Source organism: Aethina tumida, chromosome 1 (assembly GCF_024364675.1).
Source record: "Aethina tumida isolate Nest 87 chromosome 1, icAetTumi1.1, whole genome shotgun sequence".
Taxonomy (NCBI): domain Eukaryota; kingdom Metazoa; phylum Arthropoda; class Insecta; order Coleoptera; family Nitidulidae; genus Aethina; species Aethina tumida.
In genome coordinates, this window is record NC_065435.1 from 57905472 (window position 1) to 57924694 (window position 19223).

Here is a 19223-nt window from a genome sequence, read left to right on the forward strand (position 1 = left end):
GAATTAAAAGATCTTTTCAAGAAGGTATCATTTGTCTCCCATTTCTATTAGAAAAAATGTGGAGGATGACAGACTCACTTAGCGGGTTGAATGTTTTGGTATACTTCTTACGTCAAAAGTTGAAATCCTGATAAACTGTTTTTGGATTTTGTTCAAATGTTTTTTTTTCAGCCTGTAATAGTATATTTTAGTGGGTCACCACGTATATTCACTCAAGTAAATTAAAGTAAATTTTAATTCATAAATGTTTATTAATATCTCTGACTCTAGAACATAAGTTTATATCTTATCTTATATTTGTTTTTTCTCAGCCTGTAATTGTACATTTTAGTGGGTCACCACGTATATTCACTCAAATAAATTAAAGTAAATTTTAATTCATAAATGTTTATTAATATCTCTGACTCTTGAACATAAGTTTATATCTTATCTTATATTTTATTATTTTTCTTTATTTACCTAATTAGGAATTGTTAATTATTATATAAGAAACGTAACGTACTTTTAAATCGTTTTAGGTAAATATATTTAAAGAATCTGTTATGCTTTTATCAAACAAGCTCGAATTGGAAGAGGATAACCGGGTAGGTAATAATATAAAAACTCTTGCCTGACCTACATCTGCATTATGCTGATAATTTTTTCAAAAAAAAAATATTCCATAATAATGGCGCAATTAAAACTCACGTTCTTTCAAAAACTATATATTTAAGAGTCAATTATAACTGTGATATAGAATAGCAGACTTTAGTTTAGTTTTTATTTTATTGATGAGATTTTAATTTTACTGGCGCTTTACGTTTTTAAAAATTTGATATGAATCGATTTTGGGATATTCAATAACGTACTTTTCATAAATAGTATCTAAATCAATTTTTCTCATATTTTTATTTGTAATTATTTGTTTTTTAATTGAAAATTTTCGAAATTGATTATTATTTTTTTTTTTACTTTCAGATAGCAATTTTAGCTTTAAAAGTATCGAAAAGTTCTTTTAGATTTAGTCCATTTGGATTATTCGAAATCACTAATTCTGTTTTAGGCACGGTAAGTATTTTATATTAAATTTATATTGAATTATTAAATACATTTTAATTTTAGATAACTCTGAGCATGATATCTTTTTTAATAATTTTGATACAGTTCAGAATGTCGATCAACAAAACAGATGAAGATTCGTTGCGATATTCTATTCCTCTCCCTATTTAGTGTATTTAATATTATAAATAATAGCTCATTATTTTAAAGAAATGCCCCTGTATACTACATAGTTTATTGTATAATATGCACTATAGATATATAAATAAATATATGTAATCAGCAATTTTAGCACTAATTATTTTATCGAAAAATTTAAAAAATAATTAGCGTGAAAAAACACCTAATATTAATCGTGTAAAATTCTCATATTTTGGAACAATTATCAGGAAAAGTAATATCAAGAGGTTAGATTAAAGTTAAACGTGTTAAAAATTATTTTCGTGCTTAATCAATATTAAACTAATCAAAGAAATAAAGTAACGAAATTCATATAAAAACACAGATTTTTAGTAAAGTCGATAGTACATCTGCGGTTAACAATACAGTAAGATGAAATTCGCAGTGTTAGTTTTGCCACTCTTGTTTTGTTTTGTCAAAACTTCCGGTAAGTAAAATATTTTCCTTTTCTCTATTATAATGTTATGTTATGTTTGTGTTTAAACAAATATCATGAATAGGTGGTTTTAAATTCATTTGTTGTCACAACTGTAAAAACTAACATATTAATTAAATTCTGATCTATCACATATGATAAATATGTTATTTCTATTTATATTTCATTATGTCGTTTGCAATATGTTACATCCCACATCCATTTTTTATTTTATTATATTTTCCAAAAAATTTTAAATCTAAACCTAAAAAAATTGTTATGATTTTAAACAATATTAAATTTTATAAACATACATTGTGGTTCATTTGGACATCCCATAAAATTTGTATTTTTTTTTCGTCCCATTCTGACTAAATTTTTTGTAAAACATGAAATTACTTATAGACAAAATATCACGTTTTTGGTCCCTACGAATATACTACCAATAATATTATATTTATGATACACTAATACTTATAATATTCATTCTGTCCGTCTCGGATGTAATACATGCTTTGAATTTGAAGCAAATTAAATTTGAGCAGTTGAATACGGTGTAGTTAGTATATTATTCCAATATTGTTGAAAAATACAACTTGTACTATTTTTGACATTTTATTTTCTAACCTACTTGATTAAAAAAAAATCTTAAGAAGAATATTATATTTTTGTAATAAACTACTCACTTGGTTTTAGGACAAAAAAGCTGTCATTTTGTACATATTTACATATTTTCATACTTTATAATCGAAAAAAGAAGTTTGTTTAAATCGAATGACACTCACTTTAAAATGAGCTCTATTGTATATCTTTTAGTAATTTATAAAGAAGCACTGTGTAATATTCTCCAATTTATTAATGAAATTTATATAGCTGTATTTTCAAGACATTATTTGTAAAAATACTGTTTTGTACATACACTACACACTAGTTTAATGTGTATTCTATCATTAACATTAATATTCCGTTTTATATTAAACAAATTTACTATATTTTTATTTATATTTGTACCCTACATATTTTTTGTATTATTGTTTATGGTGTATTTCAATATAGTATATTGTATTCTTTATGATAAATATTGCTAAAAAGTTCAAATACTCTACAATATTATTATTACATTTCAGATATAATACTTACCGATCAAAGCGCAATAGGTACGTACAATTTCCAATGAATAAGTAATAGTTTTAAGAATTCTTCATAAATTTTGGGAATCTATTATTTTCAGATCCAGCAGCATTATGTGATCACACTGTAACATTTACAAGAGACCTGTTCAATTTTATTCAGACGGATGTTGTACAACAAATTAGTGGCCAACTTAACTCACTTCAGATAAGTACCTCAACAAATGTGACCGAAGTCACAACCACATTAGAGAGTCATGTAACAACTTCAACTGGCAAAATAACAACGAGTTGTGATGAAAGCATCCAAAAAATTACTACTGTAGTGAGTACACAATCAGTAGTAACACTAAGTGGGCTTATAAGTCAAGCTTCTGTTGCTTTGGTACCTCAAGTAGGCAGCATTTTAATAAAAGCCATTACATCCTTGACGAATTTGGTAACATCGATTTTGGGAGTCGGCAGTTCTGGAAAAAATGCCATGCAAATTGCACTCCAACTACTCCAAAGTGATACTAACAATCGTCTCAAGTGTTTGCAAGTTAATGTAGTGCTCGCCGTCATTTACAAACTTACCAACCTTTTGATTGCTCACAAGTTATCACCAAGCCACGCTTTGTCGTTACAAGACGTTATTGTTTATGTTCAGAGCGTTATGCAATATAATTTAAATCTTCTCGTGGGAGTCATCGGCGTGTCGAACGATCTTACAAATATCATCAAAAGCAGAATAAATATTGCCCCTCTTCTAACTGAAGTCATTTCATTTGTTCAAGATGTTCGCTCCGAGTTGGCCAATCAGTTCTCTCAACTTCTGTCAATTAACTTTTTAAAAGTAGCTGATGTTGCGAAAATTCTTGCTGGCATAATTAATCTATTGACGAAAATTAATTCCACCATATCACAAGCCCTGAAGTCCATTATTTCTTCAAATCAATCAACCTTGTATGCCGTCATAGAACTAATCCCATCGGCCTGCGGTATCATTCCTGGTCAATTCCAACTAATAGTCACTTCGTTCTTAAACAAAGTTGTTAAAATTATTGCCAGTATTAAAGGTCATCACAAAGAAGGTTGCCATCTTGCAAGGTCAATCCTTAGCTTGATATTAAAGGTCGTTGATATGGTATTAACTCCTTTAATTAATTCTCTTAACATAATTCTTGGCAACATATTCCAAACTAAAATTGACAGCGTTTTAAGTCCAGCTGAAACACAACATTTTATAGCCAAGTGCAAATCACATCTCAATAGCGCTTTGAACTCTAATTTGAATGTCGTCATACAATTTTTGTCAAGTTTGTTGAATTTTATTTCACAAGTAGTTGTTCCTGTGGTAAATCCCGTATTGGTTAGTGCTAAAGTTTCGGAAGTAGTTAATTCAATATTAACAAGTATAAAGAATCCAATTGTAACACATGTTAGCCAAATATTACAAAAACTGCCCCAATCGAACTATTCTGTCAAACTTGTTGTTGTTTTAGGAAGCTCTATTTTCGACCACATCAATAAACTTATTCAGCAAATCATCGATGTATTAAAAAAAGTATTAACCACCTTGCAGTCGAATATTAATGCAGATTTAAATTCTATCGATCTAGTGATTACTTCTGCTTGTAACGATTTAAGCGGTGATCTTAAAATTACAATGATTCAGAGCCTTAACTTACTTGCAAACCTTGTCGTCAAAATATATGGACCGGTTGGCAAATTATCCGTGAATTATTTCATGTCAATAATTTCAACGTTACATAATGGAATAGAAAAAATTCTACAATCGCTAATCCAAAATGTACTAGGATTGATTACATCTCTTGAAAAGAGTCTTTGCGAGGATATAGATTCAATTAACAACGTTTTGGTGAAACAGCAACTGCAGACCCTAATAAATAATATTGCGTCTGCTGGATCAGACCTCACAAGTAACATATTAGATATTTTAAGAAGCAAAGACTACCTTTCACAACTTGGAGGCTTGGTTATCAATATTGATAGCCCACTGAATATTCTTGAGTCTCTGATCCAAGCAATTGTTGATATGGTTCAAGGTCAAGTAAAAAGTCTTTTGGGTCAACTTACTAATCAAATAAAGGCTCTTCCATCAGATGAAATCGAATTCCCAGTTGCTTTCGCAATAATCAAGAATGTCCATACAATACTTTCCAAGCCACTTAAAAATATTGTTGACACCTTAACCAACGTGTTAGATACCATTATAAACTCCATTACAACATCTGTGCCAAGTAGCGCCTTAATTGGTTCTATTGTTGCCAAATTACCGACGAAAATTGCGGGATTGCTTCAGAATGCCATTTCGGTGATTGTATCACAAATCCAAGACAGGAGCGTTCAAAGTGGACTACAGGCTATTGAAAATTGTAGAAGGGCATTGGTGATTGTAAAGAAATACATCTTAAACTCATTATATCCTATCAAGACTACAATTTATACGAAAGACTTAACAATAGTTCAAAATATATTCGTCCAATATTCTTCTGGTCAACTTACTAAAGGAGGCCTATTGGGCCTAGTAGGAGGATTACTGAACGAAGTGGTTCAGTTACTCAATGACATCTTAGGCGGTGTAGGAAATGTTGTTGGGAACCTCCTTGGTTCTGTAGGTGACGTTGGAGCTAGTCATGGTGGCCTTTTAGGAGGCTTGCTAGGAGGAGTTGGCGGCCTTTTAGGCGGTCTCTTAGGAGGAGTAGGAAGTTTATTGGGAGGTCTCTTAGGATAAATGAATAACAATGTATTTATCAATCAATGAACTGTATTGTAACTGCAATAAATTTATAATTCAATATATCTGAGTTTTAAATTACCTTAAAATAATATTAACTAACTGATGTTGTTTTATGCTCTATTTTAAGAACTATTATTTTTTGTTCTATATTACTTATATTTTTAAAAAATGAGAATTTAACGTTTTGTAGTACCAATGCATCTTTCCCGTAAGAGCATGGTATGCGGTATATTCCAGGAGCCGTTTGAGGGTCTCTCCTATCTTTGGGTGATCTGAGTATGTGTTGAATCTTCCTTGTTGTTATAAAAACAGTATGAATGATATGTTTTAATAAGATTTTTTCAATTCTATCGGTAACTTAAGCTTTACCAATCGTAGAGTTACTAGGTGGATCTTTATTATTAGTATGAGGTCTTATTGTACGTCTTATTTCTGAGCGTTTGTATCCGTTGGCCTGTGGTGTTTTTTCCATGTGTTCTTATTCTTCAGCAAGGTCTTGTGTGGCATTAATCCTTCTGTCTCGTGCGGTTAGTGTTTTGATGGCCCTTTGATGCTTTTTATGATTTTTTACTAGGATGATGGTTAGATAGTTTATGTAGATATCGATCGGTATGTGTAGATTTTCGATATACTGTATGGTCTAAATGTTCACCTACTCTTTTTACTAGGACATCCAAAAAAGGTATTTGGTTCTCCTTCTCCCAGTCCATCATGAATTTGATATTGTTATGTTGAGAGTTTAGGTGTTTTAGAAACTAATCTAATTTTTCTTGTCCATGTTTCCATATCACGTAACGATACCAAACAGAAGATTTGTCTTTGGAAGTCTCAATCTCATTTTGTTCAAACCTTTCCATAAAGAAATTGGCGAACACTGGACTAAGAGAACTGCCCATTGCTAATCTTTCAGTCTGTTCGTAGAATTTGTTGTTCCAAACGATACAGCTTTCAGTAAGGCACGTACGGAAAAGATCCACTATATCTGGAGAGAATATTTTGTTTTTGATATCTTATCAAGTTTTTCCAGCTCGTTATCTGGCTTCTCTAAATTTTTATTAATATGGAGAACGATTAACAATCTCTCATTGTTTCTCTCGGTCTTGGTAATCCTGAACTTTCTTATACGATATGATATAAGACCTATTATTAAATATTTATATATGATAATAAGTAGTCAACTGAAATTCACACGAAGAGGTAAAATACAATAAAGTAAAATGTTGATATAATTTTGTCTAACGAACAATGAACATCGTACGCAGTGTATTAAAGAATAAAATTATATTAACCAACTGCACAGAAGACACAATGATAACAAAAAAGATAATAATATACTACATATAGTGGCTTTCAATTCAAGTAGTAGAGTTCACAAGTTCAATAATTCAGTATTAGTATAAATATTATTTATAAACTAGTCACAATAAAATAGGTATTAATATTTTTTGAGATAATCATGTATAATCGCATTATTTACACACTACAATACCTTTTATTGTTACAAATTTTATTTTTTTTATTTATTTTTTTTTTAAATTTATTATAAAATGCTTCAAAATAGACTCGTTTAATTCACGAATAACATCTTCAGCGTGCTGTCATGAACAACGATGCTCTTATAATGTTACATTAATTTGAATATTAGTGCATATTTTCATTTTTGTTACGTCCTTCTCTGCTATCATTAAATTCTGTAAAATTTATTGTTCTGTTCTTTTTATATAGATGTTATCTGTAAATGATCAAGATTTCATTTCGATATTTTTATTAAATAAAAAGTTACAAACACTTTTTGATATTATTCCTATTTCATTGTTACTGTACTAAATATAAGTATTGGTAGCTGATATTAAATATTTCCATACGTCCGAATTTATTCGGACATGTTTGGGTTTTTAAGGAATTCTATGAAGTATAATTGGAATTTGAAAAATGTCCGGAAATCCTATAGAGCGTCGTAAAAATGGCTTAAATTTGTTTATTATTTTAATTTTCTAATGGCTCACATCAGTATCAGTTGATCAGTATTTTTCTAACAACGACCATATTTTTATGTCTATATTAGGTCACCGAAATTTTTTCCTTCCTGAGCAATGTTCAGAAATCAGGAAAATGTCACGTTAATTAGTTATTTTTACATAATAAATGTAAGATTTCTTTAACCAAAGGATACTGTTTTGTGTTTTATGATATCATTATTATCATTCCATTTTCCTTAGGAATAAGCATTATGTACAATTTGCCTTAAAATGTATTTTGGGAAAAAATAAACATACTCATATAACTGTTTCTAATTTTATTTATTAAGTATGCAGTGTATAAATAAATTTATGAAATTTATAATATTTTTTTTGGATTTGAGGGCTCACTTGTCCTGAATTTCAAAAAATCTGCAAGCTTGCATGCATGTGAAGAATTGGTTGAATCTGGAGTAATAGCGGAACCAGAGGACTCATATGTAAAAGTACTTTTTGGTGTAGGGAAAACAAGTAATAAAGCAAACAAGCATATGCTAAGATGGAAAATCTAGTGTGTGGACGAATTAAAAAAGAAACTAAAACCACGAACTATGACTGACAAAACAACTTCTGACGGTTAAATAAAATAATCGGGGGTACGGTAACTACTTTTGTTGTAAGAAATGTGGCGAAAAAACGTTAATAGGCAAATTTTATGAACTTAGTCTTAGAAAAGTTACACAGAAACAACAACTGTAATGTTCGATGATATTTGTACAGATACTATATGATAAACAAAAACGGGCAAGGGACTAAAACAGGCTCAGACAAAGGAATTAAAGATTTTTGGCACTATTAAAAATTGTTTTCAATAAATAATATCCGATTTTAATAAATAATATTTCCACAGATAATTTAAGAACATTATGGTTGCGTAAGAACCATAATAGATTCGAATGCCTAAGTACGTAAATAATGGCGGTAAATAAACTTAATGACTTTATTATTAGAGAAGTTTCAGTAATATATAAAAGTTAACTTATATTGAATACAGTTATTGTAACTAGCACTGCAATCAGACATAACGATGAACAAAAAATCTGAAGTTGATCGTAAGTGTAAAATATATTTATATTACTACAGACTAGAATAACATATTATTTTTTAGATTTTAATATGTTCAAAACTTTTAAGACAATCGTATGCATACAAAACTGTTTTGGTTTTTTGCCATTGAAGTACGACCAAGATTACAAGATTAACAATATAACAGTATTGACTGGTGTAGCTATCTGTTTAATTTATGCGGTTCTTCTAATATTAAATTTAGGTTTTTCTGATAATCAGTCTACATACATTTTAAATACTAGTCTAAACTTAATACAAGTTTCAGTAACTGGTTTAACATTTTTTGGAAACTTCATAGGTACTTGGTTATATACAGGCAATCTGATCCACGTTTTTAAGGAAATTACAACATTTTACAGACAATTGCCGTCAAACATTTTGAAATCTAAACAAATTAAAAAAGAATATTTCATTGTATTATTTCTATTTGTTTTACTTTTGCTGGGTGCCTCCGTCACAACTTATAAAATTCTATCGATAAAAACTGCAAACATAGTAGTGGTATCTATAATATTTAACACCATAGTAGTTTGTCAAATTTACTTTTTTTCAATCGCAATTAAAATGTGCTTTCAAGCAATAAACGCAGAGATTTATAAGAAGTTGGGCGAATTCAAAGCAGCCCTTGGTTTCGATTTTATTCAAGTGGATTTGACATTTTTAAAAACACTCGAACGCAAGTACTTTTTGTTAAGAAACATTTGTTTCAATTTCCAAGAATTGTTCAAATTACAAGTATTCGGCATAACAGTTAGCAGTTTTGTAGTAATTACTATTCAGTTGTATTATTCGACGGCATCTGTTATGAAGACACCTGTTTTGGTTCAGTCAGTTTTGTTCATTTTTACAATGACTATCATATTATGTTTCATATTCTATTGCCACCAGGTTATTTTAAATCAGGCTAGTATCTTTATTTTTTATACGAACGTAGCTTCTATCAATTGGTTCGTTTTAGGCTGCATTGTTTCGAGACTACATCGCACAATTATCAATTAATTTTTGTAACAAAGATGAGCAGGTATGTACATTGTTAAATTCTTCATATACACAACCAAACTTATATGGAATCATTTAGTATTCACAAGAAAGAATTATTTTCCATGAAAAAAATTAGTCGTGAGTAAAAAGCGAATGTTTTTTTATAAAATAAATGTAAATGCTTGATAAGAGTTGTTCCTGCAGTGCCAATTAGGTTATTCCCATGTATGGTAGTAGTGAAGTGAACTTATTTTCGCAAATATTATTTGAAATGCCTTAAGTAAGGTTATCAGAAGTCGAGAGGGGAAGAATTATTGCTCTGTCAGAACACGGTATGTCTACAGAAGGAAATTGCACAAACTATGGGGGTCGCACAAACCTATTCAAGGTTTCTGGAGTTGAGAAGTCTAAAAAATAAGACCAGGAGAAGTCGCCGAAGGGTCACCACAGAAGGCCAGAATCGTTTTTTAACTCAAATAGCAGAAAGAAATCCTACAACATCCCATCTCGAGCTTCAAAGGCAACTTGTGCTAGATACTACAGGTGTTAGTGTTACAGTCGAAACTGGAAGACTTCGAACTCAAGAATTATTTAGCAGAATACAGTTAAGGATTCCACAACTATCAGCGCCAAATAGAGTTGGCCTCTTAAGTTGGTGTTTGGATCATGCAAACTGGACAATTGAAGATTGAAGAAATGTGTTATTTTCGGATGAGACCAAAATTAGGCTGCAATCAGACGATCGGCAAATCCGTGTTTTAAGAGGTCATGAGAGACATGTTAGGCTCGCTCGGTGCTGCCCTACCGATCCCTATATATGAAGGAGGAAGGTATGTGGATTTAGTGCTAAAGCCTCTGGGAAGGTACTTTCGGGGATTATTTCCTATTTATGCAAAATAATGTTCCTCCACATACCAGCAGAGGTGCCAATGTTTGGAAATGGAAGGTGTTACCGAATTAGACTGGCCTTAGTCAAATATCTCTATCAGCACAGAACACAGAACAACTTACCGGTAGCTTTAAAAGAATGGGAAAATGTTCCCCAAGAAGTCATTAATAATTTAATAGAAAACATGCCACGTCAAATTCGTGTTTGTATTGTAACATTATTATATTAGCAAAAAACTTTTATTTTTTGTTAAAATCTAATTTACCGTAAAATTTATTTTCGACAGCATTCTCATTTTTGATAATTTGTTCTAAATAAAATTTGTTTGAATGATTTTTGTCTCTAGTTTTATAGTAAAATTGGTTTGGATAAATTGCTTTTTATTTTAAAAATACATTTTTCCCAATAAAACACCGTTTTTCGTAATTACTAGGTGATTCCATATAAGTTTGGTTGTGTGTACATTCCTTTACTTTAACTACATTAACGATGTAAAACATCGTGATTAGCTTGAATACAAAAATTGTTAATACATTTCCGTATTTTCTAGATATCGATTCTCGAGTTAAAAGTAGAACTCAGTCCTATATACTTTACGTCATATGGAATATTTGAGCTTAATACAAATGTTTTGGGAACTGTGAGTACTATGGGTTTTAATTATCCAGCAAGTCAATGTAGCCTTGCAATTTTTACAAATAAACTGTGGTTTTAGGTAGCATTGAGTCTCGTATCGTTTCTAATTATCTTGGTCCAATTTAAATTGGCGGTTGCTGGAAATATGAACATAAGTACAAGTAATTTTTATTCGGCGACGTAAAAAGTTGAATCAACGAGTAAATGTTGGAAAGATTCAAAATAGCACAATTTTAACAGTTTAAGTGATTTGTCATATAAAAGATTTACAATAAAACACATCTTGAGAAAATTGCTTTCTTCATTTCAAAATCAAAAATAATTAGTTTTATGAATTCAAAGAGTTCTTATTGACACTCCCGTCAATAAAGCTGACATTTATAATTTAAATAAGCTATATTTTATATTAGGAATATGTCCAATTCTAATGGTTTTAGAGGATTTTTTATTTTGCATATTAATGTTAACCCTAAATGATTTGTCAAAACATGACATAAAAATTGTCACAGGTGTTAATGTATTTTTAATCACTACGCCTTATCTGTCTCGAGTGATACCCGGCAATGACGACAACGTCAAAACATAGAACAAAGGGGATACATTTTTCTGACGGTGTAAGGCCGGTAGATTATGTGCTTGTTTACAGCAGAAAAAAACTAAAGACCAATTATCAAATAAAACAGCTGGAGGGTTTTGTGCAAAACTTGCAAAAAATTGGATTCGAATACGAAACTCATCCTTTCAGTGTATGTAGTAAATACATTACGTATTTTCGACATGATATTCTTGATGTTGCAGTGCGATCGAGACATAAAATTTGTATTGTTGACAATCAGTGAAGACAAACTGTTGGACTTTGCGGAGGCATATAAAATAGACCTTACAATGAACAGTATTCTGTACAACTTTGAGGAACATACATATGGGTTTACAAAAACTTTTCTTACGGACCCCGACTTATTCGATGATCTATATAAAAGGGCCGAGTAAGTTAGTTTATGTAAATTATTCATTAAAATGTTAAAAAATCCAGTAGCAAGTGTACGAAACGAGTATTTTAAACATAAATTGTTTTTAATATACTAATTAGACAAACATAAAAATGAAAAGATTTTAACCGACAAACCTCTAATAAGTAATTTCAAATTAAACTTTTAGAGAAACATTTTCAAAGCAAAAACCCAATGGCTTAACTTCCTCAGAGAAAATATTCCTTATTTGTGAAATCCTTAAGAAAAATAGATATGGGGAGAAGGTCAGCATGTACGGAGTGCGAAGTCTTATAAAGGCGGGCACTTTGAGAGCAGCTTTCGCTATTCACAGTGGAACTTACAAATGGACTAAGAAAGGACCCTTAACAGATCGACAGGTACATCTACAATATTTTATATAAAACGTTATGTGACCATAGTTGGTTACTTAGAGCCCATACTTCTTAAAATTTTAATCTTTATGTGGACATAATTGAAGTGACATGTTAAAAAACTCAATATATATATATATATATCACCATCTACTTTTTCCTAAACAACTTGAATCTCTTCAAAAAGGTCATAGTGGTTTTTAAATTTCTTGCCTCGAATCTTTTCCTTTACCACCTCCTAACTTCAATTTTGTGATTCTTTAACTAGTTTGCACTGTTCTGGATCATTAACATGTTAGAAGAAAAATTTTTAAAGCATTCCATTCAGCAAAAAGCAACATAATGCATTGCAGTATGTCTTTGTACTTTTCTTTATACATAATCCCTTCGATGCGATGAATCGTAACCAGAAAACCAACTATAAACTAACACTTTGCCATCAAAGTCAATCAATCCTTTACAAATATATTACCATCAGTTTTATATATATATGAAATATTAGCTCGTCACCAAATAGAGTTTTAATCCAATCTTGCGGTGACCAATGAAGGTATTTCTAGAAAATGGTCAACCTTCTTCGTACAGCTTTAGGTTAAATTGGGGCTTTTTGGTAGATCATGTAGGTAAAACTACTTCAGTAAAACGTCGTCGTTTTGTTAAATCATTCGTCTCCGGAATTACAGCTTTAATCGTAAAAGAACTCGAAAATGGATTCGATTAATAGATGGAAATTATTTTTATCGATTTTCCCTGATATTATTCTATGTGTCCCACCTCGTGTGAGATTTACAACTCTGTCATAAATTCAAAACAGTTGAATGGTCCTTGACACAACATATTTTTATAATTTAAATTGGTCTACTCCACTTTAATAAGGATCAATAACACGAACATAATGTCCGCAGAAAAATTAATCCGATGGGGCATCTTAACTGTTTAGAAAATAAATGTTTAGTGCTGACACTCACAAGTTTTTATCGTTCCAAAAATGTCCAGCAAAAAGGTTTACTGACCAAAAAAAAGAATATTGTATTCAGCATGGATAAATTTTCACATTTTGCATGACTCTACCGAAGGTAGAGGTGGAAATAAAATATCTAACCAGCAAACGTCGCTTCTATTATGTCCAATGTTTTGAAATTCTTTATACAATTACAATTCAATAGGACTGTGTTCTTACTGTGTAGGTCTTGTATGAGTACTGGGCTCACCCAAAAAGGTTCTACAAAGCTCAACCTGCAAATGTAATAGAGAGATACTTTGGAACTGAAACGGCGTTCTACTACAAATGGATGGGATTGTATGCAACAATGTTGGCCATTCCTGCTATTATTAGTGTCGCTGTAGTAATATTCGGTGTTGGTACTCAATTTACCTATCACAATACGTTAAGGTACTTATTTGCATTTTTGTTTTGTAATTTTTAACGTTCATTTAAATATCTTTCAAACAGTTTCTTGGTGTATCATAAGAGTACACAAATCTTTTATTTCACAAACAGGACGCATAAAATATACCTCAGAAATATACAATATAACAATATTGATTTCAGTATCGAAATATGCCAGAGCAAGTTGTTGTTGTGTCCCAGTTGTCCGAGCTGCAAGTACGAGCACATGAGACGTTTATGCGCCGCATCTCACCTAACATACATTTTAAATAACAACTCTACGGTACTGTTTGCTGTAGTGATTTCCTTGTGGTGTAAGTACTATTTTATTATTTGCTGGTGTGAACTACTGAAGTTTCGTCTTAGCCACGGTGGTGGTTGAAATGTGGAAGCGTATAGAAGCGACGAATCAAATGAGGTGGAATGTGAAGAACTTGGAGCAAGACTTTTCAATGAGGTAAAAATGAATGAATATTATAAAAAGACATTAAAACAGTTAACAGTTAAAGTGTTATCTAGAATGGAATATAAAGAAAGAGCTTACTATAGAGAAATCGCCGATGGTACTTTGGAACCTTTTATTCCTTTAACTTCGTGGCTGTTTAGAACTACCGCTACTTTGCTCAGTGTTACACTCACGGTAGCCTGCATTCTTGCAATAATTTTATATTTTCGATATTAAATCGTGTATTTTAGGCAGCAATAATTGTGTGTGTCACGATTTTTACTCAGATGTTGCAACTTAAACTGACCCACATGATGTATGACAACACACACCCTTACAAAACGGACAACTATAATTGGGTCATATTCCATCAATTTTTAAATTGCAGTATATTAGCAGGATTTATGATAATTTTGCAAAAGGTAATTAATAATCATATTTTTATTATTTCGTGATTGTAAATTTTAATAAATTTTAAGCTCTACTATAGAGTTGCTTTTAAGATAACACACTACGAAAATCCCAGAACAGAAGTGGAATTTGATAATTCTTATATTTATAAGTGTTACTTGCTTAATTGTTTCAATCATTACTTTGCCTTACTGTTCATTGGTTTTGGGAAGGTGAGATAATAGCCTTAAAAGAAAGATTAGTATATATTAATGAGGACATCATTCCAGGGACAAGCTTTTCAACATCCAGGAATTAGGGTCAACGAATTCCAAGAAGTATTTATAGCCAAATGTATGATGGTCTTTGGATGCACGTTAGAAATGGGAATTTTGCAACTTTCTATATGGATTATTCACGGTTTAATTAAGTTTGTTGAAAACATTTTTGTTCCGTTAGTAAAATTTAAACTGAAAAGAATTTACAATTCTACTTAGCTGTTCAATATCATTTCAGTATAATAAATGTCAAAGTGAAGATGATATTTCGGAAAAAGCCGAAAGATTCTACGGGGGAAATGCCTCAATGGGAGCACGATTTTTTTCTTTACGAACCAGATCCATATCACATTCCTCATGCTTATTTAGACACAGGTAATTTAACTCATTTCACATTTAATAGAGTGAGTTTAATGTATTTTAGTTGTTGAATATGGACTGGTGACGTTTTTTATTTCCGCTTTTCCGTTGGCTCCCTTGTGTGCATTTATAAAAAACATTTTCCATTTGCGGTTTGAAGCACTCAGAGCTTTAGGGCTTTACAGAAGACCCAACCCTAGGAAAGTTGCTAAATTAGTATGCTTCACCAAATTGTTGCAAGCTACCACGTATTTAGGCATAGTTGCTAACGTGAGAATATGCCTAAGCTTCGGATATTTTATTTCATTGTTAATATTTTGATTATTTTAGGCCGGTATGATCGCATTCAGCAGCAATTTCGTACCGAAGATCCTTTACTGGCACTACATAGACAGCAGCTTAAATGGATTCAGTAACTTCACGATGTCGCGTAAATTACTAAATCTAGTTACTTATAAGAATTTTTAAAACGTAGTACTTTTAGAATTTCTCAGTTCCGGCGTGTACAGTATGTATAAATATAATGAACGTGTTCACGAGAAGTACTGCTTTTATGGTGGCCTAAGAAATGCTGTTAACGCAAATGATTACACGTTACACCACTGGTGGATATTATCCATAAGATTTGCCACACTCCTTGCCATTGAAGTATTGACCACACCACATTTTCGATTTAAATATTTATTTATTTTCTAATTCTATTTTAGCACTTTGTATTTCTTGTGCAAGGATTACTTTCGTACATGATTCCAGATGTTCCATACTCCGTAAAAGAAGAAATCGCTCATCAACAGAAGATGAGAAGAGAACAGAGAATGCGAGACATTGAAGCCACATTCATAAACAAAAGGAAGAAGGCGATTACAGAATCTGAACGCTTCGTTTTACTTAAATAATTTCCAATTGATTAATTTGTAATGGATAATTTATTCACTGAATTTATTAATTTATGTTGATATATCTGTTTAAAATAATAATATTTCATTTAATAAATTTTAATTATAATAATTATAATTGTATATGACTAACTAATAATAAGTGATGTATTTGATAATACCGTATGACACAGCAATCCAATTACTTATTATCGATCGATAAACCTTAACTATATTAAGATAATAACTCAATTTATTAACATTTTTTCAATAAAATTCTATTAAAATTCCTGTATAAAACTAGTAGCAGTTACAATCTGGAAAACTGATTCAATTAGTTATTGGATGTTTAAGAAAGGTACAATGATTAACCCGAATGCAAATCGATTAACAAACAGTAAGCAATTAAAAACATTTAAATCAGTAATTTTACTTCTTAAATTTCAGGTGAGCTAGTATTCAAGCACTTTAAATTAATATTCACTTTTAATCATTTAGTGGGTTATTTACCCATTAACACCAACCCAGAAGTACCACTCAACAAACTCGTTAATCTAAGTGGCATTTTCATATTTAGTGCATTTACAATGCTTGTGGTTTTGGATCTTATTCATTTAAATAAACCACTTTACATGAATGAAATCGTTAATATGATGCATTTACTTATATCATCTGCAACTTTTTTTGGAAGTTACTTTGCGGTTTGGTTGACTAGAGATAGTCTGAAATCTTTAATGTTGAAGTATATCCAATTGAATTACGGAATGGCTGCAAAAGTCAATAAATTCGTTAAAATCAAAAAATCGACAATTTTGTGTCTAGTTCTTTTTGTACTTATATCGATGTATATTTTGAGTTACTTATTTTTTACTTCAACCAAACAGTTTTATGGTGGTTTGATTATTTCACTAAATTTACTGTTCAGTAGTTTTGTCATCGTTCAATTGTATTTGTTTTCTCAACTTTTACATTTTTACTTAGACTGTTTGAACAACAAAATTTTGAAACAGATAAGTCAGATCGGCTTGGAAACAGATTTACGTAACAATAAATTACTAATTGACTCAAATTTAAAAATATTCGAAAATAGATATTATTTATTAAGAAACGCCTGTACCGATTTTCGAAAAATTTTTCAGCTTCCAGTTTTGCTGATTACAATTAATTGTTTTTCTGGAATAACAATTCAACAGTACTATTTAATTTGTGTTGTAGATGAGTTAAAAATCATCATAGGTGTATTAAACTTAATTTTTGTTTTATCAATACACCTGTGTTTGTTATTTTATTGTCACCAATTAATTATTAATCGAGTATGCTTTTTATTATAAGATTTAAGCATCATTTTTTACTTAAATATTTTAGGCAAACGATGTTCAAGAGAACATCACAACACTTTCCGTTTATAATACTATTGAACAAAAAGAACTGGTAAGTGACGACTAAAAATAAATGTTTATTATTATTTGTTTCATTTTAGGTCTCTATTTTGGCAATCAAGATTAAAATGAGCAAAATAGAGTTTTCGCCGTTTGGTCTGTTTGAAATCAACACCACAACCCTGGGCACAGTAAGAACTTTACGTTAAAAATATGAAATTTAGTGACATTTTCATTTCAGTTAATTCTCACCATGATTTCATTTCTGATTATTCTGGCTCAATTCAGAATGTCGTCGGTTAAAAATCCAAATGCACACGACAAGACGGATTACTTCATGAATTCTCCCACGAAAATGGTTCTTACACCAGCACCCAAAGAAATATGGTAGTTTTAAAAATCAAAAAATATAAAATTGCAATGATGTATCCACATATTTAATACTAATATCCTACATTTACAAGAATATTGAATTTTAACATTTTAAAACAAATTGTTTTATTTAATTTCATCATTAATTAAATAAATGTAATCAAAGAAATTAATTGTATAACGGAATAAAATATGTTTATGAATTTAAAAAATATACAATGTGTTTCTATAATTTTTTTATATATAATCATTACAAAAAAATAAAATCAAAAAAGAATATTGAACAGATTAAATGATAGTAATAAAATATATGGGTAAAATAAATTATATTAATATGCTCTTCATGTATAAGGTTACCACCAGTTCGCCCCCCACTATATAAAACATACCCAAAAACAAGACGCCAGTCACAAAATTTACTCAGTTGCAATTACATCGCTAAAGATGACTGTCTACCACTACCTGTTATTAATTGCGCCCATTTTCTTACTACCTTGCCTCCAACAGGTAAACGGCTGTAATGAGGCGGTGTGCGGGAGTGTGGTCAGCAAGTGCCTCTTGACCAAATCGTGTGACTGTGACCGCACAGAGGACTGCAGTTGTTGTAAGTCGTGTTTCAATTGTTTGTCCGATTTATATACCGAATGTTGTTCGTGCGTGGACATGTGTCCACAGATAAACGAAACCGAAAACACGTTGAGCACCCAAAGTCACGTTGAGGATTTCAAAGAGAACGTGGACGCACTGTTTCAAGTTCTGACCGAATATCCGGACGACCGGTGGTCGAGTCTGACTTTTCCCATGGACATAGATATTAGCATGTACTCTACGAAAAAGGAGGTGAAGTTCTACATGAAGACCCAGCCACAAGAGACAATTCCGAATAGGAATATTTTGACGTTGAATTGCACGGTGTCGTACTGGAATGATTGCATGAGCTGGATGAAGTGTAAGAGCAGTTGTCATTCCATGGGTGCATCCAGCTACAGATGGTTCCACGACGGGTGTTGTGAATGCATTGGGAAATATTGCATCAATTATGGAGTGAACGAAAGTAGATGTCATAATTGTCCGGTTGACGGGGAGGATACTTTTGACGATGAGTACGATCTGGATTACGGAGCTGATTATGAGGCATCTGACGAAAATGATTTTAAATAGTAATTAGTAAATAAATGTATTAAATTGAATTGGTATATTTGTTTCTCCACGAATCTTAATACCATAGCAGTGAGTATAAGTAAAAAATAAAACAGTGTTCAAATTTCAACAG

At 31.0% G+C, this 19223-nt stretch overlaps 3 protein-coding genes across 3 annotated transcripts; all 3 read left to right on the forward strand.

Annotated features, from left to right (window-relative positions):
• Positions 1-1568: 1568 nt before the first annotated feature.
• On the forward strand, positions 1569-5566 carry LOC126264264 (uncharacterized). Its single transcript, XM_049961265.1, has 3 exons — positions 1569-1645; positions 2761-2790; positions 2865-5566. Exons 1-3 carry the CDS (start codon positions 1591-1593, stop codon positions 5498-5500), a joined length of 2721 nt encoding a protein of 906 aa, XP_049817222.1. The 5' UTR covers positions 1569-1590; the 3' UTR covers positions 5501-5566.
• A 5921-nt stretch (positions 5567-11487) lies between these two features.
• Positions 11488-16246, forward strand: LOC109609321 (anoctamin-3-like). Its single transcript, XM_049970445.1, has 15 exons — positions 11488-11844; positions 11897-12084; positions 12257-12467; positions 13649-13854; positions 14014-14165; positions 14218-14308; positions 14371-14491; positions 14548-14718; positions 14776-14919; positions 14977-15140; positions 15203-15339; positions 15389-15594; positions 15655-15754; positions 15809-15972; positions 16032-16246. Exons 1-15 carry the CDS (start codon positions 11662-11664, stop codon positions 16218-16220), a joined length of 2427 nt encoding a protein of 808 aa, XP_049826402.1. The 5' UTR covers positions 11488-11661; the 3' UTR covers positions 16221-16246.
• Positions 16247-18353: 2107 nt separating this feature from the next.
• Positions 18354-19140, forward strand: LOC109609323 (protein twisted gastrulation-like). Its single transcript, XM_020025973.2, has one exon. It carries the CDS (start codon positions 18395-18397, stop codon positions 19109-19111), a length of 717 nt encoding a protein of 238 aa, XP_019881532.2. The 5' UTR covers positions 18354-18394; the 3' UTR covers positions 19112-19140.
• Positions 19141-19223: the final 83 nt, after the last annotated feature.